The 21,257-nt window shown below is 51.5% G+C and overlaps 2 protein-coding genes and 1 long non-coding RNA gene across 6 annotated transcripts in view; all 3 read left to right on the top strand.

Moving 5' to 3' along the window:
• The window catches only part of WWC3 (WWC family member 3), a 111,206-nt gene extending 108,693 nt beyond the window's left edge, over window positions 1–2,513 (top strand). For both annotated transcript variants that reach the window (XM_059679301.1, XM_059679302.1), the window contains one exon: window positions 63–2,513. In XM_059679301.1, the coding sequence (XP_059535284.1) occupies window positions 63–129 (67 nt within the window). In that variant the 3' untranslated portion in view covers window positions 130–2,513. The remainder of the gene's footprint in view (window positions 1–62) is intronic.
• LOC132224201 (uncharacterized) overlaps window positions 1–21,257 on the top strand; it is a 232,173-nt gene that overhangs the window by 160,920 nt on the left and 49,996 nt on the right. The gene's annotated exons all lie outside the window — the stretch shown is intronic.
• Window positions 14,658–21,257, top strand: part of CLCN4 (chloride voltage-gated channel 4) — a 53,282-nt gene continuing 46,682 nt past the window's right edge. Inside the window, exon 1 of one of the 3 annotated variants that reach the window (XM_059679303.1) lies at window positions 14,658–14,824. The gene's annotated coding sequence lies outside the window, so the exon portion shown is untranslated. Of the gene's footprint in view, window positions 14,825–16,123; window positions 16,234–21,257 lie in introns of those variants that run through there. The other 2 variants (XM_059679305.1, XM_059679304.1) reach the window with 2 other exon arrangements.

Genomic DNA, 21,257 nt, shown 5'->3' with positions numbered 1-21,257 from the left:
GCCTCCTGGCAGCTCTGCTTGCATTATGTGGGCGTCTAACCTGGAATGCTTTCCCATCGCAGGGAGAAGATAGCGTTTTTTACAAGACCAAGGATTAACATACCTCCTCTGCCCGCCGACGATGTTTGATGTAGTGCTTTGTACACACGAAGTATTTATCTTCCTGTTTTATTTTCATGAAGTTCTTAGACTAGCTAAAGTTGTCTTTAAACTATTTGTGCAAAGCTATTAATATACACATTTTGTAAAAAAAACACACATATATCTATACATATATATTTTATAATAGTGACGGCAACAGGGCTTGGTTTTTCCTTGTTGTGAAATTGACATCTCTGAAGACAAGTTATTTTATAAGAGATCAACTATCCTGTTAAGAGTGTACAGTTTTTACGCTGTTTTATTTGATTTAAAGGCTGGAAGACAGAAACGAAGTGAGTTCAGGCAAATTCACTGTATTGTAACTTATTTATAGTACTTTTTTTCCTTGAAGGAAAATACTGACTTTAAGATGTATTTTAAGGCTGAAACTGTATTCCTCAGTATTTGTCATGCAGTAGAATGGAGCTTCGGGGCCGGTTTTGTTTCTGACACGGACATGCAAACACTTTGTGCTAAACTCGTCACTCGTACCAGTGTCTCCTGTGTGCCTTGATTGTGTATATTGTCCACTGTCACACTCACTGTGTCCTGTTGAGATCCCACCTGGGGCTCAGTCGCAGAGCCCGGTCCCCCGCGGGGACTGGGCGCCGAAACCCCCCATTTCTGTGTTGTGTCAGCGCATGGTTCTGTGCTCCTCCCCCCCGAGTTTGAAGCTTTGGAAACGGCCCTGGCTGGGACCTGCCTGTCCCCAGCGGCTGCCCACGCTGCCCTGCACCGACCCGGGCACCGACCCTGCCCCTCTGGTGCGCCCCATCCGACCCTGACCTTGACCATCAGGAAGGCGGTGCGGGGCTCCCGTTCTACTGCTCTGTCATGAAGGAAAGTGAAAGAGACTTAGAAACGCACTGTCATCAGTCAGCGACTCCGCCCAGGCGACGGCAGCCTGACCTCTGACTTAGGCTTGACCTCTGAAGGCGCTTTTCTGGGGAAGGAAGCGCATGCGCACGCGGGTGACTGCTGTCACCCAGCGAGTCATTCACAGGAGAGGATGTGAGATATTTGATTGAAATCAGAATCCTTCCCCCCAATACTGGAATCTACCCAATATTTCTTAAGAAATCTTAGAAGTAGTTCACGAGAAAATTGTTTTATGTAATAAAAATCCCACTATTCTTTTGAAATGCTAAATGATATGAATATTTTGCCTAATGCGTATTTATTGTATATGGAATGCACTCTCCCTTCTGAGGCCTCAGAGAAGTGAGGTGGTCACACGGATTAGAGAAGAAAGCGGAACTCTCTCGCCCTAGATTCCCTGCCCCTCCCTGAAGTGCCCCCTTTAATCCATGTCTCTCCTTGTTAGTCTGTAATCGCCCCCTTGTAGAGCCCACCTTCCCTTTTGCATTTATTAAAAGTGAATTTTGTAAAAGCATTTCATTGACACGCGACCTGTCACGGGCAATGGAAGTTGTCAGTGGTGGTAAGACTGAAAACTTTATGCTTTTCACCCTTGTCATCTCTTTGCTATGTATTTGTGCCTCAACTCTCGCTGGTTTTTTGTTGCGTTTTGTTTTTTTTGGCTGATTTCTCTGTGTTCATGCCCACAACAGAGATAGAGACGCACAAAGCGTCGGGAGCCCGGAGGACAGTGGCCTGGCCGGGCCCCCTCCATGCGCTGCTGAAACTTCCACCAACCACTGTCTGCCCTGCCCTCGGGGTGCGGGGCCGGTCACTGCCGCCTCGGGGTGCACGGCTCCCTCACATGGGAGAGTCCCCTGGCCGTGGCCTGGCCGCCCCTGTTCAGTGGCTGCCACCTGAAGCCGGTGCCTCGAGGCCACTTTTCTGCTAACCTCCCCCCGCCCCGCGGAAAGCTCTCACGTGGTGTTGGCAACAAATCTCACTGCCCAGCGCGGACAGATTGACATGTGGGGTGCCTCCCCGCCCCAGGGCTTAACAGAAACCCCAGAAGCAAGCGCAGGCCTGCGCTGCTGTCTGTCTGAGGAGCACTTGGGGCCTCCCCCAGCCCCCACTGTCCTGACCCCAAAGGGCACAAAGCCAGCCACGGCCCAGCCGGGGTCAGGCAGGAGGACTCCGTCTTCATTCAGGGACGCTGCGTTCGACGCCACCTGCACGTCAGAAAGTGAAGTCCTGTCGTCTTAAGGGGTGTTTTCACCTTCTGTTTCACCTGGTCCACGCCACGCCCTGGATACCGAGCACCGTGCCATGTTCATCAGTTCGAATCCAGACACGGGAAAAGGGAACTTGATCTTCACCGCATCTGATCATGCAGTTGTCACCTCCTGTTGTGGGAATAAGTTCTAATCAGTAGTCATCTCTGTTCTAATTGTGCCATTTGTATTGCTTGAAAGTATTTCTTCTATAAAATTAAACTAATCTGCCTTAACAACAAAGTGCAAATGTGTGATTTTTAAAAATACTGTCATTATGGAGACTTAAATATATAAAGATGTATATCATTTTTTTCAACATACAAATAGAGGCATAAAAATAGCGAAATGAACACACATGCAGCCATCCCGACTTCAACACGGCTCGGTCCTGGCGGCTCTTGTTTCGTCTACACCTCCCTCTGCCTCCCCTGTCCTTCCACAACTTAACTACGTCCTTAATGTCATTCTCCAGGGTTCATCTCAGTCGTCTCATAGGCCACTCTTTTTTTTAAAGAGTTTTTAAAAAGATTTATTTTATAGAGAGGAAGGGAGAGAGAGAAACATCAATGAATCATCGGCTGCCTCCTGCACGCCCCCCACTGGGGACCGAGCCCACAATCTGGGCCTGTGCCCTGACCAGGAATCGAACTGGCAGCCCTTGCGTGCATGGGATGAAGCACAACCACCTGAGCCATACTGGCCAGGGTGACCATTCTTTTCTAAACTGAACCAGTGTTTCTCAACCTTCTGGCCCTTTAAATACAGTTCCTCATGTTGTGACCCAACCAGAAAATTATTGTCGTTGCTACTTCCTAACTGTCATGTTGCTACTGTTATGAATCGTCATGTAAATATCTGATATGCAGGATGGTCTTAGGCGACCCCTGTGAAAGGGTTGTTCGACCGCCAAACGGATTGTGACCCACAGGTTGAGAACCGCTGAACTGAACGGAATCCAAATATCTGTTTATTGGGATTTTTAAATCTTTATATGTTTTTTAAATCCTTCACCCATTTCTCCCACCTCTGGCAACCATCCATCTGGTTTTCTTGGTAACAGCTTGTTTGAGATAGAATCCATATGCCATACATTTCACCCTTTTAAAGCATATAATTCAGCAGTTTTTAGTATATGCAGAACTGTGCAGATATCGCTATTAATTTTAGAACTTTGTCATCATCCCCAAAAGGAACCCTGTACCCATTAACAGTCACCCCGATTCTCCCCCAGTCCCCAGCGACGCTGATCTGCTTTCTGTCTGTGGCTGGGCCTGTTCCGGACATTTCATATCCATGGAGTCACACTGTGTGGCCTTGTGTGCCTGGCTTCTTTCACTCAGCAGCGTGCCTTCCAGGCTCACCCTTGCTGCGTGTGTCCGAACTCCACTCCTCTTGGTTGCGGAGTGATATCGCACCGTGTGGATGGGCCACACGTCGTTTATCCAGCTCCCAGATGGCTATGTGTAGCTGTTATGAATCATGCTGCTGTGGTCATTCATGTTCAAGTTTTGGACAGATGTTTTCATTTCTCCTGTGTCTCTAACAGTGGACTTGCCGGGTCCCATGGTAGCTCTATGTTGGGCTGTTTGAGGAACTGCCAGGCTGGCTTCCGCAGCATCCGCACCATTGACATTCCCGGCAGCGGGGTAGGAGGGTTCCAGTGGCTCCACATTTTTTTTCTTTTTTTAAATATAATTGTATTGATTTTTTACAGAGAGGAAGGGAGAGGGATAGAGAGTCAGAAACATCGATGAGAGAGAAACATCGATCAGCTCCCTCCCGCACACTCCCGACTGGGGATGTGCCCGCAACTAGGGTACATGCCCTTGACCGGAATCGAACCTGGGACCCTTCAGTCCGCAGGCTGACGCTCTATCCACTGAGCCAGACCGGTCAGGGCGTGGCTCCACATTTTGACGCTTGTTCAGTCATGTTGATCACAGCCGGCCTACTAGGTACAAAGTGGTGTCTCCCTGGAGTTGTGTCTATTTTTAATCTACAGGATCCACCCCCCCCCGCCCCCCGCACACACCATGTCATTTGTCGAAGAAACAAGGGCGCATGTCCTAGTCCCTCACTTTCCGGGCTTCGCTGATTGTATCCCTGCTCCTCTGAACTCTCCTAGAAATAACTCCTGGGAAGAGCCGCTGGAACAGCAGCGTGATCAGAGTCCAGCTCCTGTCGCCCCTTCCGTTGCGGGGATGTGGGTGGCGAGACATTCGTATGTTCGCCCACCAGGCGGCATATAAGGTTTCTTTTCGTAAGTTGGCAACGTCCATCAATGCTCAGATCCATGAATTCACTGAGGGTTGCAAAGTGATAGCAGTTCTATCCATTTTTTAAATTATTTAAAAATATATTTATTGATTTCAGAGAGGGAGGGAGAGAGAGAAACGTCAACGAGGAGAGAGAATCATGGACCGGCTGCCTCCTGCACGCCCCCTACTGGGGGTCGAGCCCACAACCCGGGCATGTGCCCTGACGGGGATTCAAAAAGTGACCTGGTTCATAGGTCAGTGCTGAACCACTGAACCACACCGGCTGGGTGACACTTGGTTTCTTGGTGGTGGCGGAACCCATTGCTACTGGGTTGGTCATTGTTTTGAGGCCTTTTTAGTCAACAGACAATATTTTCTTTTTGAAGGGTAGGATACAAAAGGGATGCTAGTAATAGAATCTCACATAATTGCTCCTTCGCTTTACCCCACGTCACACAGATACATAATCGTGTCCAGATAACAGTTCCAATATGACCACCTGTACATAGTTACTGACAACTGCCATTTCTCTTACAGTTATTTTATACCTTAAAGCACATCTCACTAGGAATAGGTCGTCAAGTTACTGTGTTTTAAAGTAACTCGAAATATTTCTTCTCTGTGTGGTTAAGCTATCAGTCAGACACACACGTATTTCACTTTATTTTGGATTTGAAATTTGATGATTATGTAAAATATTGACATGGCCCCAAAGACCAACATATAGGGGTCTGGTGTGTGTGTGTGCTTGTCCTGCTACCCTGTTCCTCCCTCTCCTCACAGGCAACCATTTGAGAACTACTGTTTTTCCTGCATTATTATTTTTAAATGTTTTTATTGATTTAAGGGAGAGAGAGAGAGAAACATCAGTGATGAGAGCGAATCACTGATGGGCTGCCTCCTGCACGCCCCCTACTGGGGATGGAGCCCGCAACCTAGGCATGTGCCCTGACCGGGAATCGAACCCTGACCTCCTGGTTCATAGGTCGACGCTCAACCACTGAGCCATGCTGGCTGGGCTCCCTGCATTATTTTTAATATAAGCAGATATATAAGTATATAAGCACATATAATGCATGTCCACAGAAGTGGACATACAATCCAGGTGCACATACATGCACACATAGGAACACATCTATGTTTGAATGTGCTCCCTCCCTCTGAGAAATGGCAGCACAGCAAGCATACTTTTCTCCCCCTGGCTTTTGTCAAAGAGGTATCTCAAGAGACCACCAAAGTCTGTATTGGCCACTGTAACAGTGTACCACAGGCTTGGCTTAAAACAACAGAAGTTTCTTCTCAACAGTCCTAGAGGCCAGACGTCTACAGAATCAAGGCAACAGCAGGGCCGTGCTCCCCCGAAGGCTTGGGGGGGGGGGGCGGGGCTCGTTCCTGCTTCCTCCGGCCACTGGGGCTGCATCCCTGCCCCGTCTTTTTAAAAATATATACGTTTTTATTGATTTCAGAGAGGACGGGAGAGGGAGAGAGAAACATCAATGATGAGAGAGAATCATGGATCGGCTGCCTCCTGCACGCCCCCTACTGGGGACCAAGTCCGCAACCCGGGCATGTGCCCTGACTGGGAACCGAACCCTGACCTCCTGGTTCATAGGTCGATGCTCAACCACTGAGCCACGCTGCCCGGGCCCCACCCTGCAGTGGGGACCCTCAGCCTGGCTTGTGCCCTCTCACAATCTGGGACCCCTCGGGAGATGTAAGACTGCTGGCTTCGGCTCGATCCCTGCAGGCCAGGCCGAGGGACCTCACCGGTGCATGAATCCGTGCACCAGGCCTCTAGTATGCATATAAGATCTTTGGTTAATCTCTTGCCGCCCCCCCCCCCCCGAAATTCATCAGTCTGTTCCATGTTCCATGCCTGTGCATTGAACATCTGCCCCCTGGTGGTCAGTGCACGTCATAGCTACCGGTTGGACAGTAGCTTAGGTGTTTATGTATATACTAGGGGCCTGGTGCATGAAATTCGTGCACTGGGTGTGTGTGGGGGGGAGTGTCCCTCAGCCCAGCCTGCCCCCCTCTCACATACTGGGAGCCCTCAGGTGTTGACCCCCATCACCCTCCAATTGCAGGATCAGCCCCTTGCCCAGGCCTGACGCCTCTGACAGAGGTGTCAGGCCTGGGCAGGGGACCCTCATTTCCCCCCATCACTGGTTCTGCCCCCAGCCCAGGCCTGATGCCTCAGCCAGAGGCGTAGCCCCCCATCACCCTCCGATCGCCTGATCGGCCCCTTGCCCAGGCCTGACGCCTCCACCAGAGGTGTCAGGCTTGGACAGGGGACCCCCATCTCCCCCGATCACTGGCTCTGGCCCCCGCCCAGGCCTGAGGCCTCTGGCCCAGGAATCATGCCTGGGCAAGGGACCCCCATCTCCCTCTGATCGCGTGCTCCACCCCCCGCCCAGGCCTGACGCCTCTGACCCAGGCTTCAGGCCTGGGCAAGGGGACCATCATATCCCCCCAATCCCCGGCTCAGCCCCCCGCCCAGGCCTGATGCCTCAGCCAGAGGAGTTGACCCTCATCACCCTCCGATCACCAATCACCGGATCGGCCCCTTGACCAGGCCTGAGGCCTCCGGCAGAGGTGTCAGGCCTGGGCAGGGGACCCCCAGCTCCCCGCGGTTGCAGGCTCTGCCCCTGCCCAGGCCTAACGCCTCTGGCTGAGGCATCCGGCCCGGGCAGCGGGGACCCGCAGTGGCAGCGGCCCCGCGATCGTGGGCTCCGCTTTAGGCCCAGGCAAGGGACCCCTAGCTCCCGGGACTGCCAGCTTCGACCGTGCCCAGCTCCCATCGCTGGCTCCACCCCTACTTCCTGCTATCACTGGCCAGGGCGGAAAAGGCGCCTGATTCTCTGATCATGGCTGGGGGGCAGGGCAAAGGCGGCCCCAGGGCCGCCTTTGCCCTGCCCCCCAGCTCTTAGCTCCCCCCTGGGTTTCCGATCACTGTCAGTGGCAGGGGGCTTCTTCCTGCTTTCCCTTTCGCCTCCCTGCATTGTGCCTACATATGCAAATTAACCGCCATCTTGTTGGCAGTTAACTGCCAATCTTAGTTGGCAGTTAATTTGCATATAGCCCTGATTAGCCAATGAAAAGGGTATCGTCGTACGCCAATTACCATTTTTCTCTTTTATTAGTGTAGATAGATAATTCAGCAATGCAAAGCCTGCTGCACACATCTCTTCATATTATTGCCAGGGTTTCTGTGGGATCGATCCCCTGTAGTGGGGTCTCGTGGTGAAAGGGTAAATGCATGTGGCGTTCAGCTGGGCATCACCACCTTTCCCTCCTGGGTGGAAGTACCGCTTTGCCTTCTCACCAGCAATGCACACGACAGTTTCCCCACAAGGTCACCAGTAGAACACAGTCACACTAGTGAGGCTTTGCCACTTGCAGTCTAAATGCGTGCCCTTCCCTGAGCGAGGCCGCTGTGATGACAGGTGTTCCTGGCGCACCTCAGTGGCTGGCAGGCCTGGCCCTCCTTCCTTTCCTCTCCTGCAGTGCTTTCTTGGCTATTGCTTCTTTGTTCCTCGAAATGGATTTTATAATCAACTTGTCTAGCTCCGGGGGAGAAGTGAGGATGTTGTTCCCGGAATTGCATTCAATTTACAAACCTGGGAGAACTGACACCTTATGATGTTTCGTCCTCTTAACCAAGCGTGTATCTCCTTCCTTTGGGCCCAGGCTCATTGGTGTCTGTCAGGAATGCTTTACAGTCCTACTCATTGATTTGGGGTATTTCTTGACAGGTTTTTGGCTATTTTATTTTCTGTCTTTATCAACAGAATGATGGAAAATAGCAATGAGATAGATACAATTATATACAAGGTTATATATATCTTTTTTCAGACTCCAATGAAAAAGTCAGTGTTTCCCCATTTAGTAAAACATTGGCTTTAGGGGATGAATCTATCTATCATCTCTATCTGTCTGTCTATCTATCTATCTATCTATCTATCTATCTATCTATCTATCTATCATCTATATCTATCTATCTATCTATCTATCTATCTATCTATCTATCTATCTATCTATCTATCTCTATCTATCTATCATCTGTCTATATCTATCTATCATCTATCTCTATCTATCTATCTATCTATCATCTATATCTATCTATCTATCTATCTATCTATCTATCTATCTATCTATCTATCATCTATATCTATCTATCTATCTATCATCTATCTATCTATCTATCATCTATCTATATCTATCTATCATCTATATCTATCTATCTATCTATCTATCTATCTATCTATCTATCATCTATCTATCTCTCTCTCACACACACACACATTCACAATGTTAAAGATATATCTTCATCAATTTCTATTTTCTTGAGTGCTTTTAACATGAATGGATGTTGGATTTTTTCAAATTCCTTTTCTCCATCCACTGAGATGCTCATATGATCTTCCTCGTTAACTCTGACAACATGATTGATTATATGAATGGATTTCCCAACAGAGAACCACCCTTGCTTTCTGTAAAACAAACTCCCTTTGGCCATGCTCCAGGGGTCCTCAAACTTTTTAAACAGGGGGCCAGTTCACTGTCCCTCAGACCGTTGGAGGGCCGGACTGTAGTTTAAAAAAAAAAACTATGAACAAATTCCTATGCACACTGCACATATCTTATTTTGAAGTAAAAAAACAAAACGGGAACAAATACAATATTTGTATTTGCATGTGGCCCGCGGGCCGGAGTTTGAGGACCCCTGGTACAGCCCTGCGTGTGCTTCAGAGTGGTTGCTGGTGATTTCTTTCTGCATTTTGCATCGATGCACTGGTTTTTTCTAGTGCAGTTTCTGTGAGGGTGAGGATCAGGGTTACGCCCATGAAACAGACACGCCCATCTCTCCTCTGTGGCTCTGGCTCCGAGAGGATGAGTTTGGGAGAATCCCACAGGGGGCTCCTTAAACCATGTTCTCCATTTCCTCAATGGAAATTGAGCTTTTTGGACTTGCTCTTGAGGTCAACTTTGGGAAGTTGTATTTTTCTTAAAAATTATTTATTTCGTCTCTGTTTTCCCATGTATTTGTAGAAAGCTGTACAGAGGACTGTTTGGCAAGTCCCTTCATTTTGCTGGGTCTCTTCCCCTTGTCATTTCCAGCTTTTTGTACGTGTGTTTTCTCCCTGGTTTTGCCTTGGTTGGGTTTGTTACTGGGTTTTTGTTGTTGTTGTTTTTACTTTTTCTTTTTAAAAGAGAACTGGCTTTTGGTGTTGTTGGTTCTATTTTTTTTTATTTTATACCTCATGGAATACTGTTTTATTTTCATTAATTCTTTTTTTCTGTTGTTTTTTTGTTTTTGTTTTGTGTCTTACTTAGTTGCCTTTTTGTTGTTGTTTGAGTTGGGTGTGTTTATTTTTCTTTTAAGCCAATTGAGTGCTATCAACTTTTCTCTGCCAACGAATATGTCGAGTTTTCATGATGATTATTCCCAAGAAATTCTATACTTTCCCTTTGTGCTTCCCCTTTGATCCAGGAGGTGTTTATTGACATGTCTTTGAAAAGTTTCTCCAGAGGTAAAGGTCTTTACACATTTTTGTTATTAATTTCTACTTTTATTGCAAAATAGTCAGAGTATCCTGCTTGTGTTGTCTTTGTTCTTTGGAATCTGTGGAGTTTTCTTTGTGGCCTATGGTACAGCCAGGTCTTGTGAGTGTTCCATGACAAGCAGGCACCCTTTGCAATATCGGGGCTCAGACATGGATTGGTTGATACATACATGCATACATACATACATACATACATACATGCATACTCGTTTCCTGGGATTGTCATAGTAAATTATCACAAACCAGGTGGCTTAAGACAACAGAACTGTTATTCTCGCTCAGGTCTGGAGGTCAGAAGCCCGGGACCAAGGCATTGGCAGGCTGCCCTCCCCTCAATGTCTCTTCCAGCTTCTGGGGGTCCCAAGTTCCACCTCCGTCTTCACGTGGCCTTCTCTGTGTCTCTGCCTCTAAATATCCCTCTCCTTTTTAAAAAATATATTTTTATTAATTTCAGAGAGGAAGGGAGAGGGTGGGAGAAAGAGAGAGAGAGAGATCAATGATAGAAAGAGAATCATCGATTGGCCGCCTCCTGCACGCCCCCTACTGGGGATCGAGCCCACAACCCGGGCATGTGCCCCAACCAGGCATTGAACCATGACCTACCGGTTCCATAGGTTTATGCTCAACCACTGAGCCAGGCCAGCGGGGCCGTGTGTGTCTTTCCTTCCATCACTGGCAGTTCCTGCTTTGAAAGCTCAGTGCTTCTCTCCTTAGAGCTGCCTGCATCCATGCGAAGGACTCGTTTCCTTGCTGTCCCCAAGGACGGTGAGCTCCGGGGCTGGGCCCCGGGTCACTCCACAGCCTGGCACTGGGCGCTCCGGTGCTCCATCAACACGGACCAGTAAATCGGTGGTCAGGGCTCTGTTAGGTGACTATGGCGGCTGGAAGAATGACCATGGACTTAGTGACATAAAGCGACACAGATCCGTTCTCATACTTCTGGGGGTCAGAAGTCCACTATGGGTCTCGCTGGGCGAAAATCAGGGTGATTGTTGGCGTTGACCCCTCGATCCGTCTCCCAGGCTGGTCTGTACTCCTGTTGTCACCTCTCTCTCTGACCCTGACCTCCTGCCTGCCCCTCATAAGGACCCCTGTGATGACATCTCCCAGGATTGCCTCCCCGTCTCAGGAGCTATCACCTAAGGCAGTGGTCGGCAAACTGCAGCTCGCGAGCCACATGCGGCTCTTTGGCCCCTTGAGTGTGGCTCTTCCACAAAATACCACGTGCGGGCGCGCACATACAGTGCGATTGAAACTTCGTGGCCCATGTGCAGAAGTCGGTATTTTGTGGAAGAGCCACACTCAAGGGGCCAAAGAGCTGCATGTGGCTCGCGAGCCGCAGTTTACAGACCACTGACCTAAGGTAACATCTATACAGGTCCAGGAATTCGGGTGCAAACAGCTTGGGGGGGCGTTGTTACTCAGCTGCCCCAGAAGCCCTCATCTTTGAAGGCCTGCTCTTTTATTCCAATGCGTGTGCTCTTATCCTGTGGCTCAATTTTGCTTTGAAACAGATGATCGGCTGCCCCCTCTCATTCTGGAACAAGATTTGCCGGCCCCTGGGGAAGCCCAAAGGCCACACGTTCCTGGGGGTGGGAGCATCTGCCCGGGACCTGTGGCCCCTGAACTCCGTGCGCGCCTCCTGCCTCTCCCGCCAGCACATACTCTGGCCAGATCGCGCTTCCTGTCCCGCAATTACAGGCCGGATCCCCTGGGTAATAAACAGTGAGTGTTTAATTGCAATAGAATTAATTGCAAAGAAATGCTTTACAGTGCATTGGGTAGGACTCCGTGGCGACGGAATTGTGATGTCTCTGCCTTACATTTGGTGGCTGCTGGCCACAGGGGCTACAGAGCGCTTGGCATGTGGCTAATGTGACCGAGGAACTGAATTTTACATTTTGTTCATTTCAATGAATTTGTTGTTGCTGTTAATCCTCACCCAAGGATATTTTTCGCATTGATTTTTAGGGAGAGTGGAAGAGAGAGGGAAAGGCAGAGAGAAACATCGACCGACGTGGGCCTGGGAGGAGCCTGCAACCGAGGTACGTGCCCTTGACTAGAACTGAACCCAGGACCCTTTGGTCCACAGGCCAAACCAACTAGGGCTGTTCCTCACATCTTTTATGGCAGTGGTCAAGCTGGGTGTGGGGGAAGGCATTCATTCATTCATTCATTCATTCATTCTGAGAATGTGCTCAGTTGCGCAGGAGCTCAGAACATCAGAGATGAAAGAGCACCTCCAGGTTTTGGCAGACCCACTGTTTACAGAAGAGTTTACCAGATACTCAGGCTGGAGTTTGGAGGAGGTGAGGAAGGCGCCTTAGGTGCAAATGTATGTGGGCACCAAAAAAATCAGTAATCAAGGTAATATTTATAAAAATCACATGTAGTGCAAAAATTCACAATGAGCAAAATGTCACATCCTATATAATAAAAGCATAATATGCTGTGTCCGACCAAGTGGTTGCCATGATGCGCACTGACCACCAGGGGGCAGACACTCCAGGAGGTTAGCTTGCTGCTGGGGTCCCGCTGATTGGGACTGGGTGAGAGGGTCAGACACGCCCTGGAGCCCTCTGGCAGTCCCTCTGCGGCCAGCCAGCCCCCATCGCCCCTGATCAGCCCAATCACTGGCCAGGCCAAGGGACGCCATCTGTGCACAAATTCGTGCACCAGGTCTCTAGTGTTAAAATAAAAACAGGCTGTTTTTGACGACTGCAGTTGGGCAAGGGAAAGAGTCATTTCCAACCAGCCTGCGGTTATGCACCCTGCAGGTCCCCGCAGAGTGGGTTTATGCAGTTGACAATGGCGTGCAAATAAATTGGTGCCCCTGGGCCTTGCTTACGGCTGTGTGTGTTTGATTGTAGTCTTTCATTGTTGTTGTTAACCCTCACCAGAGGACTTTTTCCCATTGATTTTTATAGAGTGGAAGGGAGGGAGGAAGACAGAGAGAGAGAGATAGAGAGAGAGAGACATCAATGTGAGACACACATTGATTGGTTGCCTCCCACATGCTCCCTGACCTTGGGCTGGGGCTAGAACCTGCAACCCAGGAATGTGCCCTTGACTGAGAATTGAACCTGAGACCCTTCAGTCTGTGTGCCAATGTGGTAACCACTGAGCACATTGGCCAGGGCTGACTGTAGCCTTATTAACTTCATCCACTTGGCTCAAAATATGGGGTGAAGTTTTGATAAGTATGCTTAGGGGTTTTGACTATGTAATGTGTGTCTGCGCCTGTGACAACTTCCTTTCTACCTCTGTGCCCCAGCCACCGGATCTCGGCCCCAGAAATGACCACCCTTGGCCGTGTCCACACATCGATTACGAAGCAGTGTAGGGACACGCAGTCAATAGTGTAGGGACACGCAGACAATAGTGTAGGGACACGCAGATAATAGTGTAGGGACGCGCAGGCAATAGTGTAGGGACACACAGGCAATAGTGTAGGGACACACAGGCAATGGTGTAGGAATGTACAGGCAATAGCGTAGGGACATGCAGCCAATAGTGTAGAACGTGCAGGCAATATAGGAACAGAATTTCCAGCACCTTATACACTGTTGTTGTTTTTTTAATTAAATTTATTGGGGTGACATTGGTCAACAGGGTGCACTCTTAAAAATGGCTGGGAAATGAATCATTTGGGCATCAAATTATACTTTATGCGAAATTGTAGACCAGGGTCTCTCCACCTCTACCTGTTGCTGCCCTGGCCTGGAACATTCGCTGCCGTGGCGCTGCCCTGGCAGCATTCCTGGCCGCGACCCACTGGGTGCCAGCAGCGCCTCCCTCCCAGTGTGGCGGCCAGGAAGGTCCTCATCCGTCGCCAAATGTCCCAGCAGCAGATCATCAAGAAAAAAAGGATTCAAAGCGATAAAACCCGAAACCTGTGAGAAGCCAGAGGCGCCCGTGGGCAGGAAGGAAACCGCAGAGGTGGGAACACAATATTTGAAGAATCATGTCAGGACGGGAACAGGAACCTTCTAGCTCCACGGGGGCGAATAGGATGTGAATTTAAATGGAAGAGAAGTTGAGCCGGGGCCTCCAGACGATTAAACATTAACCCCAGAGCCTGGCCGGCATCTTGTTTTCTCAAGATTTTTCTGAGCAGCAGTTCTCAGGGGCTCATTCTGCTGCAAACTGCACGGCCAGGGTCGCCTGCGTGCTGCCAGGCTTTTCACACTTGAGCAATCACCTTGTCAACAGAAGGTGAAACTAACCTGCGGGCAAAACTGTCACCCACGAGGAGGAAGGTGCTTCTACTTTGCCACTCCTGCCAAGAGCCAGCCACCTCAGACGGCAGGAGGGCATTTTATAGGGACCCCCGCGCCCCATTGGTTCTGGGAACCCCAGTCACAGAAGCCGTGCAGCCGGCAGGGCGTCCTGGGTCGGGACTCCGGTTCTCTCTGGGCATGAACGCACCGGTGTAGGTGAAGGAGATTGGCCTGCCCGGCCTCCAGCGGCCAGAGGTGGAGGTGACAGAGCAGCTGGGCAGGGCTGGGAGGCTGGGCCGAGCGGCTGGGCTGAGTGGCTGGGCCGAGCACGTGACGCCCTGGCTGGCGGGGGGCGGGGTGGCCGGGCCTGGGAGCGTGAGGCTGAAATTGACAGTCACCCCTGGCAGGAGAGTGAGCCTGCGGCTTTCTGTCTCCATCAGACCCCGGCACGCAGGAGCAGATTTCCGTGGCGTTTGAACTCTTATCTCAGGAAACTGAAGCACAAGGTAAGTTGCTGATCACTCAGAAAAACAAACGGGTGACGAGTGACCTAGAATACCCGCACGGCCACTTTGCTGATTTGTCACATCTGGTGCTGAAAGGAATCGATGGCCCGGGGAGGGCCTGGGTGGCCTCACATGGGAGACTGGCCTCCGAGCAGCAGCGATGTTCGGTGGTAAAATGCGGGGGTGAGATCTAGAAATAGGAAAGCCGAGGGAATAAAGAGCCAGGCAGCCAGCCCCAGGCCTGTTGGTAAAACAATCTATTTGACATCCCTTCAGGGGCGGGAGAGGGAGTGTTAAAATGGTGATTCAGACCCAAGTGCAAGTGAAGCAGTCCATGTGAACCTGGAACACAAACAGCTCCCGCTTGGGTCCTCGCCCAGCTCCGAAATTGTGTGGGTTGGCAAGGAAAGTTGATCTGTTCTCTGCTTGAGTTTTCAAATCTCCGAAATGACCACAGTTGGAGTTGTCTGGGGCTTTCTAGGCAAGGCTGCTGTCAGTGGTGCACGGGGAATGTTGACATTGTGCATACTTTCTGGAATAGTAAGATGACTCGCCGCTGCAGAGTGTGATAAAAATGAGCAAACGTGAAATAATGAGCGACTGGGAATGAACTCTGTCCTGTCAGGCAGATCAGATTCCCGGCCGGAGGATTTCAGGAAACAGACATGTGTACAGCCATGCGCACGCAGCAGGGCCTGATTGGAACTAATCAGATGCTCAAGTAAATGGTATCAATATGTTGTCACTATCTTCGTCTTTGGCAAATCCCGGTTCATATCGGAAAGTCGCTGTGGAGAGTGATCGAAAGCATTCTTCATCAGCGCACTTAGCATAATGGTCCATAATGCATAGGCTGCACATGACTGGATCTGCTCTCATGTTTCACAGACGATTTGCAACATGGACCCTCTCTGCAAAGTAGTCCCTGCACTCAGCTGGGTTTGCAGAAAATGTGTTTCCTTCTCCATTGCCTTTGCTACAGACTTTAAAAATAAAACCGAATGTAATTTCCGCGAGTTCCTCTCATCACCAATCCCTTCTGGCGGGCGCTCTTGCAATCCTATTAGTGTGCGGAGTCTGCAATCAGGCGGCTTCCCCCCTCTGCGCCCCTTGTTCCCGGGGGGGGCGGGGGGCGGTGGAGAGCCAGGCGCTGCGGGAGCTCAGCCCACCCCGCGGCTGGAGCGGGGCTTCCCGGCCACTGGGCCGCCCGCTCCTCGCCTCCTGGGACTCCCAGGCTCTCGCCCCGCCCACCGGCCGGCACCCGCTCCCGGCGCGGCCCCGCGGGGGTCACGTGGCGGCGCGGGCCCCGCCCCCGGTGACGTCACCGCGCTCGCGGGCGCTGCGCGGAGGGAAGGATGCTCTCGGATGCGGCGCAGGTGGGTGGCCGGGCTGCGCGGGCGGCGCTGCAGGTAAGGGGCGCGCGTCCCCGAGTCCCCGAGCCCGGGCCGCGGGCCTGAGCCGGCGGCGCCCCAGAGAGCCGAAGGGGGGTCTCCGGCCCGCAGCGCTTTTGCAGGCGCCCCGGCGCGAGGGGTGGGGGGAGGGCCCGTGGCCCGCCACGCGGGACTCGGATCTTTGCTTGCCCCTCCCGGGAAAGTGGGCAGGGGCCGGACAGGACGGCCTGGCCTCTGGCCCAGGAGGGGAGAGACTGGCATGGTCGCCGGCAGGCATCAGAAAGCAGGGGCGGGCCTGGCCCAGATACCACAGCTGTTTGCAGCTGTCATTGTGCTGTCAATAATGGCCCACTTACCAGTTCTCCCGACGGGGGACTCGTCCTTAGCCTGGAGCCCGATTTCTTTAAAGCCAAAGCTGCTTCGCTCGGAATGGAACGGAAAGTCCTTGGTCAGCAATTTAGAGAGCTAGATGTGCAAGGGAAAGCGTACTGCATTGTTCAAGGGGATATCTCATAAATGTATCCCCCCCCTCAGGTGTTTATAGTAGATTTTAAAATAACAGTATCCAATCAAATAAACTACAGTACAATTCGATACAAGTGTGCAGTGCAGCCTGTAAGGGTAGCAGGCGAGGGTAAGAGAGAGGGGATCAGCTCCTTTAAGAACACATCTCTTAAGAACAAAATGGTCTTTTGGAGGGGGTGGGGGTGGAGAGGAACACCCAAACCCAAGGGTTCCTGGCGTTCTTTTGGGTTCCCTTGCTGAGTAGTTAGCTCCGAGAGAAGGGGCCATGGTGACTCAGCGGCAGATGGAAGGGGGCAGGTGACTGTTCAGTGTGGTGGGATTTGTGTGGACTGTTAAGGGCCCAGACCTGTGTTTAGATTCCTTTCTCTGGTTCAAAAACACCCCGAGGCCGGGACAGGCTGGGCAGCCTGAGGAGGAGACCGGGGCCCTCTGGGAGCTGGGGGCTGTGCTGGAACTCACACAGGAAGAGGGACCCACCAGCGGCTGGGCTGCAGCCGGTTTAGTTGGTAATTGAGGGGGCATTCCTCCCCCAGGGCGCATGCCCTGTGCGCTGCTGCTTTCTCTATTGCCATGCTCTTCATTTGGCTCTGGTTGGCTTCATTCGGGTCCCACCCTCGCTTCTGCCCCAGCCTGGCCCGGCCGAGCAGAGCGGAGCTGAGGCTAGAGGGATGCGGCTGAGTTCTGGATTGCCCTTCCGGCTTAGGAGCTGTGTAACCTTGGCAGTCACTTTGTGTCTTTGGCCTCAGTTTCTTTTTAAAAAATAATTTTGTATTGATTTCAGAGAGGAAGGGAGAGGGAGAGAGACACAGAAACATCCATGACGAGAGAGAATCACGGATCAGCTGCCTCCTGCACGCCCCACACTGGGGATCGAGCCCACAACCTTGGCCTGTGCCCTGACCGGGAATTGAACCGTGACCTCCTGGTTCATAGGCTGATGCTCAATCACTGAGCCACACCGGCTGGGCCAGCCTCAGTTTCTTTGTACTTGAAGTAACCCGGGAGTTTAGACCAGGGTTTCTCCATCTCAGCACTAGTGCCATTTGGGGCGGGATCATTCTGTCACGGCGGGGGGGGGGGGGGGGGTGCTGTGCGCTGTAGGGTGTTCGGCAGCATCCCTGGCCTCCACCCACCATGTGCCAGGAACAAACCTTCCCTTCTCTCCAGGTGTCCAAGTTGTGACAACCAAAAAGTCTCCAGACATTGTCCCCTGGGCGGGGGGGCTCCATTGGCCAGCTGAGAACCACTGATTTCGAAGGTCCCCACAGGTCCCTCTGGCTCCGTGTTCTAGAATTCATCTTCCTATGGTTTGTTTGATGCGGAGCCCCTGGGCAGAGACCGGACTCCCTTCCACGTTGTGGTATATGCTGGAAATACAATGGGAGGGCTCTTTTACAAACAGCTCTCAAACCCTAGCTGGTTTGGCTCAGTGGATAGAGTGTCAATCCGAGGACTGAAGGGTCCCGGGTTCGATTCCGGTCAAAGGCACAATCCCTGGCCCTGGTTGGGAAGCACGTGGGGAGACCAGCAATCGATGTGTCTCGCTCACATCGATGTTTCTCTCTCTCTGTCTCTCCCCCCCCTTCCACTCTGTCTAAAAATCAATGGAAAAATATCCTCCGATGAGGATTAACAACAACCACAAAGAAATAGCAGTGGGGGTCACGTGCTTTCGGCTTCAGCACGGGGACTGCGTCTCCAGCCTGGCTCTGCCCCTCGGCCGGGTGGCTTTGGCCGCAGCCCTTCCCCTCGCAGGGTTTGCAGAACCCATACAATGGGGCCAGCTGCACTCGCTGGCCCTGCTCCCTGGGCTTTTCCGGGATCAGATAGATGTGAGAGGGTCTGCATGCTGGGAAGGTCCCCAGACAGGAAGAGGCGATGGCAGTGCATTGTGGGTGGGGACTCAGAATAGCCAGGACAGTTGTCCTTGTCTGTCCGGGACTGCAGTGTGTCCCTCTGCCGTTCCCTGGCCATCAGCTCTCTCGCACTCTCCCAGCCCATGAGCCGTGTTGTCTCAGGGAGGGCTGGTGTTCCCTGGGAAAGAGCAACCGTGTGGAGGGCTGGGCAACTGCCACCTCCATCCTCTCCCAGCCACTGTCCTCGCAGGTGGCATCGGGGCCGCCCAGGCAGCTCCTCTGGATCCCACAGCCCAGAGTGGGCCCCACCCCCTCGTGTGCCTCGGAAGGCTGGCACCCAGGGAGCCATCGGGCCCTGTCTCTGCAACAGGTCACTGTCAGGCAAGGAAACAAGAAGGGGGGTTCTCCATCACATGAGACTTCCGGGAAGGGACAGCTGCCATGGTCGGCTCTGCGCGAGGGCACCGCTCCGGAGCCTGGGTATCAGGCATTACTTCCCACAGCGCTGGAGGCTGGGACCAAGGTCAGGGTGCCAGCGTGGTCGGGCTCTGGAGAGAGCCTCTTCCGGTTACAGAGGCTCCTTCTCCTGTGTCCTCACGTGGCGGGAGGAGAGCCAGCTAGGTCTCTGGCCTCTTCTTACAAGGGCACTAGTCCATTCAGGGGGATCCCCCCCTTCATGACCTGATCACCCCTCAAAGGCCCGCCTCCTAGCACCATCCTATTGAGGGTGAGCATTGCAATCTGTGAATTGGGAGAAGACACAGCCAGTCCTTGACAGAAACCAAATATAACTTGTAGTTCTTTAAAACAAAAACAAGTTTTATTGGCTTCTTAGAGAGGAAGGGAGAGGGAGAGAAGATAGAAACATAGATGATAGAGAAACATAGATCGGCTGCCTCCTGCACGCCCCCCCCTCCTGGGGATGGAGCCCCCAACTCAGGCATGTGTCCAACTGGGAATCGAACCAGCGACATCTATGGTGCGTGGGATGACGCTCAATCCACTGAGCCACCCCAGCTGGGCATAACTTGTAGCTCTTGATTGGCTCCTGGCCTGAACAGACATCTGTAGTAGGCACTATGATTGGGTTGTGTTTCTGTGGCTGCCTATTGGCTGATAGGAGGAAACTACTGGCTATTTTATGAGATGCGGCAGGCACCCAGCTACGCCCTCCTGGATCACAAATACAGAAGCAATGAGCTGAGGTGCTTGGGGCTCTTTGTTACGCAGCAGGAGTTGCACTCTGTGCATGTGGTCTTGTGTTTGGAGATGCATGCTGCAGTAGGCAGGGACGAAGTGTCATGAGAGAATAAGTTGCTCTTACCTTTAAAAAACCATTTTTGGAGATCTCATTCATGAATGGCTAAGTAAAAGACATGAATTCTCATACCTGTTTCTACATCCAGTCTGTTGCAATATCCCATGTCATGTAGCATCTGGAAAATTCTACTGTACACTCACGAGAGAATCCGAATGGAAGAGGTAAATAATTTGAGATTGTGATAAAATACTTTGACAGCGTAGAGCCCCCTAAAGAGTCTTGAGGACCCCCTAGGGGTCCCCGGATCACACTTTGAGAACCACTAGACTTTTCGATGGTTCCGGTGAATGGAAAGGGAACGAGATGAGGCAAAGATGGCCCAATAGGACACTTGTTCAGTCCATCGGCGCTCTTCATTGGGCCCCTCTGGATAATGGTCTGTGTACTCGGGATGTTCAGAATAACAAGTTTTTTTAAAAGATAGGAAATGTAGACCCTTTGGACATGGCGGGTGGGAGGCTTCTGATTGAGGTCTTGCAATGAGGAGCGTTCCCACCAGAGCCCAGGGCCCCTTGTCTCCAGATGCTTCCCATCAGCACGTTGACAGTGTGGTCCCTCCTGTGGTCCCTTATTGAGCCCGTCCCCTGCAGAGGGCCATGCGGATCACCGAGGCTTTTGTCATCGGTGCTGATGGCACTGTGTGAAGAAGAATGCTGAAGAGGAACTGATCCTCTGCGATCAAGTACAGTCAGGCCTCGTTTCTCGAACCTCTCTCATCTCAAGCAATTTGGTTCTTGACCAAGTTGTTACCAAGTTGTTCCCAGAAAGTAGAACTTCGGTTTCCCACCTGACAGCTCTCTCATGCTGAGGCCTCAGCGGGGCCACAAGCGTCTCTCAGGCAACAGACAAAGGGGAGAAATTGCTGGCAAAGTGCACAATTAGCACGACTTTCAAGCACAAAGAGGCCATCCAGACAGGCCACCCAGAGAGCTGACGTTGCTAAGGGTGTGAAAGGGGCAGTGAGCACAGGCAGCTGCAGAGGCAGGGGCACTGTTGCTGGTTTGGATAAAGGGAAAGCAAGGAGCCGGGGCCAGCATTCCGGAGGCAGCAGCGTGTGAACAAGCCAGGGTGCTGCATGCTGACCTGAGGACACCCCTGGAACCGGTGCTGAAAGGGACTCCTTTAAGGCCAGTGGTTCGATACATGTCAGAAAGGAAGTGTTTGTTTATAGATTGAACAGTCCATTAGACATGCACTGTCTGTAAGAAAGGTCAAACCAGGGAGTCATTAGGGGATCTGGAACGGATTAATTCAATTTACATGATTTCTAATGGGGAAATATGATTAGGTGTTTGAACAAATCGCTTCTCAAACAGCCTTCTAGAATAAATTAAGTTCGA

This window comes from Myotis daubentonii, chromosome X, assembly GCF_963259705.1.
Source record: "Myotis daubentonii chromosome X, mMyoDau2.1, whole genome shotgun sequence".
In the NCBI taxonomy this organism is placed as follows: Eukaryota; Metazoa; Chordata; class Mammalia; order Chiroptera; family Vespertilionidae; genus Myotis; species Myotis daubentonii.
Note: the sequence above shows the minus strand (reverse complement) of the source record. Positions and strands in the feature narration are given on the sequence as shown.